This window comes from Stegostoma tigrinum, chromosome 22 (assembly GCF_030684315.1).
Source record: "Stegostoma tigrinum isolate sSteTig4 chromosome 22, sSteTig4.hap1, whole genome shotgun sequence".
NCBI lineage: Eukaryota > Metazoa > Chordata > Chondrichthyes > Orectolobiformes > Stegostomatidae > Stegostoma > Stegostoma tigrinum.
The window spans coordinates 22,372,209-22,385,306 of NC_081375.1; the positions used below are offsets into that span (position 1 = coordinate 22,372,209).

The following is a 13,098-nucleotide window of genomic DNA, read 5'->3' on the forward strand; positions in this document are numbered from 1 at the left end:
TCTCAGTGTCAGCAAACTCTTTAGAATACAGAAAAATGTCAAAAATGTCTGTAGATGCTAAAATAGATTGTTGATTTGCATTCATACTTAAGAATTCGTTGAATATCTTCCAGAGGAAGTATTAAATACTGATTATTATAACTTTCCTCCATGAATGATTTTACAATAATCTTGTAATGTTAAATGTTAAGGAAGTGTTTGCTGAAAAAAATCAGTAATCAATTTTCAAATGACTTCCCCAGTGATAGACATTATTGTTAAAATAGTGGACAGAACCTAAAATGGCACTATGATAATCACTAAAATAATATTTGACCTATGAATAGAATTATAGAAGTCAAAAAGTGTAATGTGCTATAGCATTCTTCTTTGTTACCAATGATTTAATAATTATGATAAGGCTGATGTTATATTTAATCATGTAATATTCACAGGTAATGGATGATGTTGAATCGGGACGAATAGAATCCTTACCAGAAACTCCGGCTGAAATTGTTGACGTTCAGGACCTGAAATCTGAAAAGAGCCATCCATCCACAACAAGCAGTGCCCAAGAACCTTCTAGACCAGAGCAACTGAATTTTGGTAAATCCCTAAAAATTAAAATAAAGTGTCATAGAACTGTTGTAGCCTAATTCTATTTTCCATCACTTGACCCTTATCTTAAGAGGCTATGGAACTTAAGGTACATATCTAGAGACTTTTTAAACAAGATGAGTGTTTCCACACTGCTCTTTTCTGCACCTGCTTTCAGACCGCAGCTATGCTCTGAATGAAAAAATGCTTTTCCTCATTTCTCTTGTAACCCTTCAATCAACCACTTTAAATCTCTAACACCCAGTCACTGATCTCTCTGCTAAGAGAAGTAGATCCTTCCCATCCACTCCAGCCAGGCTCTTCACAACCTTGTTAACCTTAATTAGATATTTCTGCAGACTGCTTTGCTCCAAGGACAAAGTCAGAAGCCACACGACACAGGTTATAATCCAACAATTGCACTATGACCTGATGTCGTGTGACTTCTGACTTTCTCCAACCCCGTCCAACATCAGCACCTCCATATCGTTGTTCCAAGGAAACAACAATGTCTATTTCGTCTTTCCTCACAGCTGTAATTTTCCAGTCCTGTCAAAGTCCTTATAATTATCCTGTCAAGTGCAATTATGTCCTTTCTGTAATGAGCTAATTAGAAGTGCAAGCAATACTCAAGTTGTGGTCTAACAAGTATTTTATGTAGCTCCAGCAAAACCTTACTGCTCTTACATCTATATCTTGGCTAATCAAGGGAGGCGTTCTGTTCTTAACCTATTTAGACACTTGTCCAGTTATCTTCAGGGATCTGTGGGCATGCACTTGAAGGTCTCTACTTCTCACTGCGCCTCTCAGTATTTTCCTTTTTATTGTAGTTTATTTGGTTTTGTATAATACCCCCAAAATGCATCACCTCATTTTTCTCCAAGTTGAATTCACATTTGTCATTTTGTTTCTGTCCAGATGATCAGTTCATCTTCCTGCATTCTATAGCTTCCTTTCATTATCAACCATGTGGCCAATTATTGTTTTCTCTGCAAACGTCTTGATTATGTGCCATGTTGTTTATGTCCAAATCATTAACCCCTATCTCCAAAAGCAGGAATCTACTACTCAGTGCTATGGAAAGTAGTCTAATCTACTAAAGTAATTTACTACTTACTAGAAACCACATTCTAATTTTTAAAAAAATCAATCAACCTTTACCCTTTATTTCTTGACACTGAGCTAATTTCATATCTAGTTTGCTACATTCCCCTCAATCCTATAGGCAATTTGAAAAAACCAGTCTGCCATACAAAACTTTATCAAAAGCCTTGCCAAAATTCAAAAGCACATCAACTACATTACCCTCGTCCATCCTCCTTATTATCTAAAACGAGGCACAATCCTCACTTAACAAGTCCTTGCTAACTGTTCTTGTTTAGTCTGTGCCTTTTCAAGTGATGGTTTATTCTTTCTCTGAGAGTTGATTCCAAGAATCAGCTACCTCCCAAGACTTGACTTGCCCATAATACTTGGGTTTGTCATGCTATTTTTAAACAATGATACAGCATTAGTTGTCTTCCAAATGACTGGGACCACACTAGCATTTAGTAAGGATTGGAAATTGATGGTTAAAGCAACTGAAATTTTCTCCATGGCCTCTTGTAACAGCAAAGTAGTACGTTTCATCTGGCCCTGGTGTTGTCCCACTTTCAAGGATGATAATCCTTGTAATACTTGTTATCTCACTATGTTTATCACATTTAATATTTCACACTCCTACATACCGACATACTTGCATGATCTACCTGTTTTGTGAAGAGAGACAAAGTATTCCTTCAGAACAATAATTCCATCTTCTGCTTCTGCACATAGATTACCTTTTTCTTCTCTTAAGGGCCCTACATTTTCCTTGGTTATTGTCTTACTCTGAATTTATTGGAAAAAAAAGCACTTTTGGATTCCCATAGATTTTACTTGCTAGTGTGCTTTCAATTTACTTTCCTTGTTTTCTTTTCAATTCCATTCTTGTACTTTATATCCTCTTCTTGACTTAGCAGTAGTGAATTCGCGTTGTCTAATAAGCTATTCTTATCTGCTTTATCTTACCCTGATGCTGTTTGACGTACAGGGGGCTCTAGAATTGGATGTCCATACCCTTTGATCATTTTATCCCTAAGAACAATACACAACTCCTTCATGAAAACATCCACTATTTTGGCCTCAACCACTTTCTGTGGCAGAGAATCCCACATGTTCACCACTGTCTGGGTGAAGAAATTTCTCTTCATCTCAGATCTAAATAGCCTATTCCATATCCTGTTCAAAGTTTTGTAGGTTTCTATAGATCCCTCTTCATTCTTTTAAACTCCCGTGAATATAGCCCTAACCAATCCACATGAGTGTTCACATATCAGTTCTGCTATCCCAGGAATCAGTGTGGTAAACCTTGATTCCACTTCCTTCATAGCTAGAAATTGCTTCTTCGGATAATAAGGCTACAACTGCACACAATACTCACGTGTGATCGCACCAAAAGTCTGTACATCCCTGCTCCTGTACTCAAATTCTCTCGCAACGAAGGCCAAATTACAATTTGCCTTCTTCACTGCTGCACCTGTACTCTTACATTCAACGTAAGGACAGGTCCCATTGCCCCCCTTCCCAATCTATCACCATTCAGATAATAATATGCCTTCCTGTTTTTGCTCCCAAAGTGGATAACCTTATATTTATCCATATTATATTCTATCTGCTGTGCATTTGCTCAATCACTCAACTTGTCTGAATCACACTGAAGCATCTCTGCATCCTTCTCACTAGTCATTCTCCACCCAGCTTAGCGTCATCTGTAGATTTGGAAATGTGATATCTAATTCTTCCAACTAAATTGGTAACGTATGTTACAAGTAACCCTCCTGATTTTGAATACTATCCTCTTGAACTTCTTTTCTCTAAGGACAACAACTCCATGTTTTTCAAATTATTCACATAACTGAAGTCCCTCATTCCTGGAACCAGTCTTGTCAATCTAATCGAATTCTATTCCAGGAAATTTTGTATTGAAAACGATTGCCAGCACGATATTTTATCTCTATTGCAAAGATTTTTGATAATGTAGGGTTAGGAAACTATTAGATTTTGAAAATATCTTTTGTGGGATATAAACACTGCTAGGTCATTTCAGTTGAGGTTTAAGAGTCAATCATATCGTTGTGGATCTGGAGTCAGAAGTATGCCAGACCCTGTAAACGTGGCAGATTTCATTCCTTTTGGATCAATACCAGATAGTGCAGATACTCATGCAACTGTCAATATCTTGAGATAGTGGGAATTGCAGATGCTGGAGAATCTGAGATAACAAGGTGTAGAGCTGGATGAACACAGCAGGCCAAGCAGCATCATAGGAGCAGGAAAGCTTGATGTTTCTGCCCTAGACCCTTCTTCGGCCTGAAACGTCAAGCTTTCCTGCTCCTATGATGCTACTTGGCCTGCTGTGTTCATTCAACTCTACACCTTGTTATCTCTGTCAATATCTTGAGATGGAGAATAGAGTAACATAATACTGGCTATAATACTTTTTGGATTTGTAACACAGCACACTACCAAACCAGGTCCAGCAACAATATTATGAGTGAACTGGATTTTTACTTAACCTCATGTTGATATGTTGGCATTATTTTCTATATTCCAGTGCCTTCTATCTTTCAGGAAAAACAAAATTATATTTCCTTTTTTTGTAGGCCTGCAAATGCAATGCCCTAAAAGCCCTGAGTGTGCGTCAGAAGAAGGATCAGATACAGATGAAGAACCAACAGAATTGGTTGTGCTTGACCCAGATCATGTAAGAAATGTTTTAGCATTTGATCTCTAACCATATAAAAAAAAGTCATTATTTTAAAAATCCATACGTATTTTGAACTTTAAATGAGCTAAAGTTTAATGGGAAAATTACTAGAGTTGAAGCAGTCCTGACCGTTATCGGGGCAGAGGTGAGTGTGGTCTGATCTTGTTCATTGGTAAGATTTTAGAGTCCATTATTGAGGATGAGATTGTGACGTGCTCGTAAGTATATGGTGAGAGAAGGTGGAGCCAGCACAGCTTCATAAATGGTAAATCCTGTCTGACAAATCTGTTAGAGTTCTTCGAGGAGGTAACAAGCAAGTTTGATGAAGAAGAGCCAGTGAATGTGATCTGTTTGGATTTCTACAAGGCGTTTGACAAGATGCTACACAGGAGGCTTCTAAATAAGAGCCAGTGGTGTTAGGGGTAAAGTACTGGCGTGGATAGAGGATTGGCTGACTGACAGAAAGCAAAGAATAAGGAGAAGGGGATCTTTTTCGAGATGGCAGCTGGTAACTAGTAGAAGAAACTGAGGGCATCATTGCCAAGTTTGCACATGACACAAAGATAATTGTAGGGACAGGTAGTGTTGAGAAAGTGGGGAGGCTGCAGAAGACCTTGGACATTCCAAGCAAGTGGGCAAAGAGATGGCAGATTGCCACACAGTATTCTGTGTGAGATTATACATTTTGGTAAGATGAATAGAGGCGTGGACGATTATTTTAAAATGGGGAAAGGCTTTGAAATTTGAAACAAAAGGGGACTTGGGAGACCTAGTTCAGGATTCTCTTAAGGTTAATATCAAGGTTATTCAGTTAGGAAGGCAAACTCAAGAGGGCTAGAAAGCAAGAGCAGAGATGTACTACTGAGGGTTCTGGTCAGAGTGCATTTGGAATCGTGTGACCAGTTTTGGGCATCATATTAAGGAAAGATATGCTGGTGTAGGAGGAGGTCCACAGGAGGTTGACAGGAATGATTCCGTGGACAAAGGGCTTGTCATATGAAGAGCAGTTGTGGATTCTGGTTCTGTACTCAATCGAGTTTAGAGGGATGGGGCTAATCTGATTGAAACTTACAGGATACTGATGGGACTAAAACACTGAGATGTGGAGAAAATGTTTCCACTAGTAGGAGAGACCAGGACCCAAGGCATAGCCTCAGGGTGTAGGGACAACCCATTAGAACTGAGATGAAGAGGAATTTCTTCAGCCAGAGGGTGGTGACTCTTTAGAACTCATTATTGCAAAAGGTTATGGAGGCCAGGTTGCTGAGTATTTTTAAGATAGAGATATATAGGTTCTTAATTAGTAACAGGATAAGAACATATGAAATAGGAACAGGAGTAGGCCATCTGGCCCCTTGAGCCTGCTAAGCCGTTCAATAAGATCATGGCTGGTCTTTTTGGGACTTAGCGTCACTCACTGCTTGTTCACACTAACCCTTAATTCCTTTACAGTTTTTAAAAAAATCTATTTATCTTTCACTAAAAGCATTGAACGAGGTAGCTTCAACTGCTTCACCAGGGAGGGAATTCCACAGATTCACAACCCTTTGGGTGAAGAAGTTTCTTCTCAATTCAGTCTTAAATCTGCTCCCCCTTAATTTGGAGGCTGTGCTTCCTAGTTCTAGTTTCACCTGCCAGTGGAAACAACCTTCCAGCTTCTCTCTTATCTTTTTCCTTCATAATTTTATACATTTCTAAAAGATACTGTCTCATTCATTTAAATTCCAATGAATATAGTCCCAGTCTACTCAATCTCTCCTCACAAGCCAGCTCTCTCAATTCCCGAATCAACTTAGTGAACCGCTTCTGCACTCCTTGCAGTGCCAGTACATACTTTCTCAAGTAAGGAGACCAAAACTCCAGCTGTGTTCTCACCAGCACAACCAACTTTTTGTGATTCAAGCACAAGGATACCCCAGGTCCCTCTACACAGAAGCATGTTGCAATTTAAATAATAGTCCATTTTGCTGTTATTCCTATCAAAATGGATGACTGTACATTTACCAACATTGTATCATATATGCCAGACCCTTGCTCATTCACGTAACCTATCTATATCCCTCTGCAGACTTTGTGTGTGCTTCACACTTCGCTCTACTTCCCATCTGAGTATTATATGTGAACTCTGACACATTACTGTTGGTCCCCAACTCCAAATAGTCTCTCTTAATTGTAAGCAATTGCAGTCCCAAAACTGATCCCTGAAGCACGACTAGCCATTTATCCCCAATCTTTGCTTTCTATTAGTTAACCTATTATCTATCCATGCTAATACATTTCCAGTAACACCGTGCACCTTTATTTTATGCAGCAGCCTTTTGTGTGGCACTTTGTTGAATGCCTAGGGTCAAGGGTTATGGGGAGAAGGCAGGAGGATGGGATTGAGAAACACACCTGCCATAATCGAATAACATAGCAGATGTGAAGGGCTGAACGGCTTAATTCTGCTCCTGTATCTTATGGTCTTAATGATTTTTATAAACACAGTGGCACAGTTATTGTTAGTAGGGCTGTGCTATTCAGCAAAATACAAGACAGTAAGTACTTGGGAATAATTCTGATGTATTGTATTAAGAAAGGAGTTGTGTGGTTTGTAACAGCTATCTAAATTCTAAAATAAGATTAAAACTTTGTCATCCTCTATCATTGTAATTTTTGTGATTGAAGATTTTCACTGGTTTTCTGCCAGTAGTAACTGTCATTATGTATATATACATGCCAGCACACTTTGCACCAGGGGTGCATACTAATGAAGGTTATTGATTGAGACATTCTTATTGCAGATTTGATACTAATTTTTAGTGAAGTCTTTCCATATAATTAATTCATGAATGAAAATTATTGCAAAATTTATCATTGCATATACCTGATGAATTTGGAATCTAGAAAAGTGCATCCACTGAAATTATGTGATAAGGAGAATATCTTTCCCCTGATTAGTTGACTTGGTTGCCCTCTCTTTGGCATATTAGGACATTTTCTGAAGTCAACTGAAATGTTGTATAACCTCTCCAGGAATGAATTATTGAATGGAGGCTATGGGATGCACTTCTCATTTCAAAAATATACTTTTGTGATGTCACACGAGGGGAAAGAGTAATTGTATAAAATTCTGTCTATCTGTAACTAGCAGTCATACAGCATTAGCCATTTAGTCAGGAATAATTCTTATGGGTAAATAATATCCATCATATGCAATCAATTGTGAACATGTCAGTTCAGTCCAATTACAGTTTGTTTCTGTGGAGGAAATGTCCTTTCTCTGATCATTAAGCAAAGCACTTGATGTAGTAACTTGAAAAATGCTTCATTCTGTGCTTTTTTTTGCCAGTTGGCTAAGAAAATGCAGGTTTGCCAAAGTAACAAAAGAACAAAAAAAATGCCTTTTTTATTAATATAGCCTTTAATGAAGCGCTTCCAGGAAGCTTTGAAGCACCACCTTTCAAAGCAATTGGACAAGTTAGTCTTGGAAGTCAGGGAATTGGTAAGTGCAATAACAGAGCTTTTATTGCATTCCAGTTAATCTAATAATATAAAATAATAATGTGGCATCCAGCAACTTTTATGTATGCAATTAACGGAAACCTATTCTGTAGAAAATCGTTTCTTTGTTTGTTAGATACAGACCTTGACTATAAGTCTTTTGACTTGCCTGATACTTGTAATCCAAACACTTCACTCTTTCCATTAACAAGCAGCATCAGAAGCAAGTTATTGATAATTGATAAAAAAAAATTCATCTCTTTTTGAACACTGCAGTATGGGGAAAATAATGTAATTAGAGTCATAGAGATATACAGTATGGAAACAGACTCTTTGGTCTAACTTATTCCTGCTGACCAGATATCCTAAATAAATCTAATCTGATTTGCCAGCATTTGGCCCATATCCCCCTAAACATTTCCTATTCAGATACTCATCCAGATGCTTTTTATATGTTGTGATTGTATCAGTCTCCACCTCTTCCTCTGGCAGCACTTTTCATACACATACCACTCTTTGCATGAAAAAGTTTCCCCTTAGGCTCATTTTATAGCTCTCCCCTTTCACCTTAAACCTATACCCCATCTAGGGAAGAGGCCTTGCCTATTTACCCTATCCGTGCTCCACGTAATTTTATAAACCTCAATAAGGTCACCACTCAGCCTCTCCCTGTAACTCAAGTCCTCCAACCCTGGCAATATCCTTGTAAATCTTTTCTGAACCCTTGCAAGTTTCACAACATCCTTCCTATAGGAGAGAGTCTGGAATTGCAGGCAGTACTCCAAAAGTTGTCTAGCTGTCATGAACAGCCACAACATGAGTCCCGACTCCTATACTTTGCACTGACCAATAAAGGCAAGCATACCAAACACGTTCTTCACTATCCTATTTACCTGCGACTCCACTTTCAAGGAACTATGAACCTGTACTCCAAGGTGTCTTCATTCTGCAACACTCCCCAGGACGTTACTATTAAGTGTATAAGTCCTGCCTTGATTTGCCTTTCCAAAGTGCAGTGCCTCACATCATCTAAATTAAACTCCATCTGCCTAATTTCAACAGAATTCTGTATCTTTTAATAAATCATGCATGTTCATCATTGAAAATACTATAAGCTGTTGATGAGTGGGGTGCATTATTCCATAAACTAATAAATTAGAATTTTGTGATCCAAATACTTTTATTTACAGATTAAAAATAAATTGATAGAAGTAATTAATGACTTTTTTTTAAATTCCAAGACACGGAGAGTGAAAACTGAAACAACTGAGCGTGAAAACACAGGAGTGCTACTTTATGGAACTCAACAGTCTCTTGCCCAAATCCAAATGGAACTTGAAAAATTACATGATCGTTGCTCATCAGCTTCAGAAAAAAGAAGAAAGGCAGAGGAAGATTTGGCACGTGTGAGGAATGTTTACCAAATGTCACAAACGACAACAAATAGTGAGCGCTTAAAAGGTGAGCTTTAGAGTTCGGTTAATTGTTTGCTTCATTATTAATATTGAAACAAGTTTTATTCACACAATTCCGAAGTCAGCAATGTATAAGTTAACATCCCTTCTGGATGCTTAAGTGAGTGATTGTTTGCTAGACTTTTAGACACTTTTGCAAAGTTTGACATGTTCTAGCAGGTTCTTTCCTGCACACAATTAAATAAGGCAACTTCAATCAAAAATATATTTTGGATACAATTTCTACACACGAACCCAGTGGGATGAATGTAAAAGAGATACATAAATGCAAAGTCAGAGGAACTGAGAGGTCAGACGTGGCTGTAAGGCTAGAAAGGGTAAGAAAGTGAGACAATGAAAGCATTTAAATGAGACGGTAATAATTTTCAAACTGAAAATCAAAAGCCAATGTAGTCAGCAAGAACAAGGAAGGATATATGAGCAGGGCTTGCTACATTATAAAAAAATGAGTTGAAAATTTTCAGATGAGCTGAAGTTTACAGACTTGAGCATGGAAAACTAATCAGAGGGTCATGCTGAAAGGTACCAAAGACAAAGATGATAATTTCAGCAACAGGTGGGTTTAAACAGGAATGGATATGGGTATTATTAAGATGGTCTTTGTGATGGAGAGGATACAGGGTTGAAGCTCACTTAGTCCCTGCCACAAAGGACAAACATTAGCTTGTCAAAATCTGAATTTTGGATAAGTGATCTGACACAAAAATAATGACAATTTCAAGAGAGGTAGTGTGGAAGTAAGCTGGATAGTCTCAGCAAATATATGCAAGACAACCCACAGTCTGCAAATGATGTTACTTTGAGTAGTGTTTAGTTAAGGATAGAAGAAGTTAAAGGATCAAAGGCCAAGACAACAATGTTAGGTTTTTCTAACCTTATGTTATGAAGCCAGTATTTTGAAAGAAAAGGAAGATTGTGGAAAGCAAACAAATTACAACGTTACAATAAGTCGCAAGGATGTGGAGTGAAGTCCAACTGTTCTTTCAAAGAGCTAGCCAGCACAAACAAAAAGGGCCAATTAGCATCCTTCTATATTAAAGTTCATGTTGTTCCATGACTCAGTTGGCTGGACAACTGGCTTGTTATGCAGAATTATGCCAAAGGCGTGGGTTCGATTCCCACATTGGCTGAGGTTACCATGAAAGATTCTCCATCTCAACACTTCCCTTTGTCTAATCTATGATGTCCCTCATGATAAACCACCACCAACTGTCTCTCTGTAATGAGATAGCAGTCCAGGATCCTCTAGGACAATGGCGTCTTTGCCTTGATTCCACTGTTGACATTTAATAATTAAAATTAAACTTTAGATAATTAAGCACTGGTGGTGTTTGTGATGAGTTCACCAAATAAATTCAGCAGACAGGAAGATTAAAAAGAAGTTAAATATTATAGCCAGAGTCTCTCAATAGTTCATATAGTATTGTGTAAATCAAAGGCTTTTTTGGTGCTCGGTTAAATGGACATGGAGTTCAGTGATGGTAATGCGAAGAGTCTCCCAGAGTTTCTCAGCACTCCAAATGGGTTCTTAGTTGTTTCTTCTTGCCTGTTAATTTGCAACAGTGTATCATCAACTGAATTATTTCTCAAACTGGTTAATGCTTCTCCGGATGCAAAAAAGTGAACACGGAGTAAATATCAATTGAATTCTTCAAATATAACTTGCCGTTAATAACAGTGGCAACATTAAATGACAATGGGTGGAATCTTATTGCTAGAAGAATCTTATAGCAATGTCAAACAAGGTGAGAAGTCCTGTGAGGCGCATCTCGACATCAAGATCATCTTGCTCCATTTTTTTACACTTGTCATAAGTGGCATGGTGAGATTCTCACTTGGTCAATTGATGGTGATCAATACTTGTTATGTTCCTTGTTGGCTGCCACAGCTCACCATATTAATATTCTAGTTCACTCAATGTCTGGAAACCTGACATGGAAACGTACAGTGGGTGCTTAGAGGTTTAAGCTCACAGATTACTTCAAGTGGCCTCCATGTTGGACACCTCAACATCTCACGATAGCTCTTGGGCACCAGCCACTTGCACGCCACATCCACGCTCATTAGCATCTGACATCCTCTAAGATTCTTCGTGGCACATCCCTGATCTACATACTTGGCATTTCTGCATTTCAATGCTGAACCTTGGACTGTACTGGCAACTATAATTTTAATGTAACTATAAAGACACCTGCCTAGGCACACACATCCAGCTTGTTGGCTAAACCAGGCTGCATCTCCAGGCTTTCCGCTCTCATTCATAATGCTCACTTATTTTGCATATAATCTCTTCGGCCTAATACCTTCCATTGCCTTGCCTTTTACACTTTTCCCCTTCATAATACGACTGTCTTGCCATGCCATTTAGTACACACTAAGCCAAGGAGTTTGCTGTATGTGTCAGCAGTTCTCAGCTTCAGGAAATAGCCTTCACTCAAATGATCCCAGCGTTGTTAGTCAATGGCAGCCTCAGTCTAATTCAGGGGTCAGAAATAGGATCCTCCTTATGTGGTGAAGAGCCAAATAGCAAGAAGCACATCATTTATATTGAGAATTTCTGCCCTATTGTAGGCTGTTTTGTTTCTGGTGACATAGCTATTACTGTGGGTGCAGCTGGACAGGTGTCCCGTGCAAGTGAGTAGGCAGTGCAGAGGCCACACAGGGTTATTAGTGTCGTGGACCGAGCCAAGTGAGAGAGTGAATGAGGAAGATGCGCAGGAAATAGTGAGAGTGGTAAACCATGAGCCTTAGTGGGTGGTGGAGACAGTAGCCGAGATAAAGTCGGTGTGAGGTAAGAGCGAAGGTAGTGGCATTTATACTGGGGGACTGGGGAAGGTCACTGACCTACTTCCTACATTCCTTTGGCCAAGGTAGCCAATTCCAGAAGGCTAAAATGCCAATTTACTACTTCTAATACTGTGGGCTGTTATCTTTATGACTTAACCTTTTGGGAGGTACCTCATTGGAAGTCTAAAAAGAACACATGTACTGGTTCTCCTTTATCCAATATGGTTGAGACTTCCTCAAAAAACCATAATTAATCAATCAGAAAGATTAGATTATGATTTTCCAAATGTTCTGCTATTACTTTCTTAATAATTGATCTCAATGTTTTTCCAACAATAGATGTTAGACTATTTGGCCTATGGTTACCTGCTTTTTGCCTCCTTCTCTTTTTGAATAAAGGTGTCATAGTAGCAGTTTTCAAAACCTCTGGTACTCCTCCAGAATCAAAGAAATTTTGGAAAATTACAACTAATGTATTCACTATTTCTGTAGCTACCTTTTTTAGCATCCTAAGATACAAACTATCAGCGCGAGAGGACTTATCTGTCTTTAGTCCATTAGTTTGTCTAATATTTCTTTAGTGATGGAAATGGTACTTAATTCCTCCCCTATTCTCTTTAGTATTAATGGGATATTTAAAATATCAAAGACTTACAGATATAGTCATACAGCACAGAAACACAGACCGTTTGGTCCAACCAGTCCATGCCAAACGTAATCCCAAACTAAACTAGTCTTATCTGCCTGCTCCTGGCCCATATCCCTCCAACTCTTTCCTATTCTCGTACTTATCCAAGCGTCTTTTAAGTGTTGTAACCTTTCCCACATCTATCAATTCCTCAGGAAGTTCATTCCACACGTGAACCACCTCTGTGTAAAAACTTTGCCCTTCTGTCTTTTTAAAATCTCTCTCTACTCACCTTAAAAATGTGCCCCTAGTCTTGAAATCTCTCATCCTAGGGAAAGGACACCTACCATTAACCCTCTCTA

The 13,098-nt window shown here is 38.5% G+C and overlaps 1 protein-coding gene across 2 annotated transcripts in view; it reads left to right on the plus strand.

Annotated features, from left to right (window-relative positions):
* ccdc40 (coiled-coil domain containing 40) overlaps positions 1-13,098 on the plus strand; it is a 70,575-nt gene that overhangs the window by 12,235 nt on the left and 45,242 nt on the right. For both annotated transcript variants that reach the window (XM_048554780.1, XM_048554782.1), the window contains 4 exons: positions 435-585; positions 4,260-4,360; positions 7,764-7,847; positions 9,088-9,307. In XM_048554780.1, the coding sequence (XP_048410737.1) occupies positions 435-585; positions 4,260-4,360; positions 7,764-7,847; positions 9,088-9,307 (556 nt within the window). The remainder of the gene's footprint in view (positions 1-434; positions 586-4,259; positions 4,361-7,763; positions 7,848-9,087; positions 9,308-13,098) is intronic.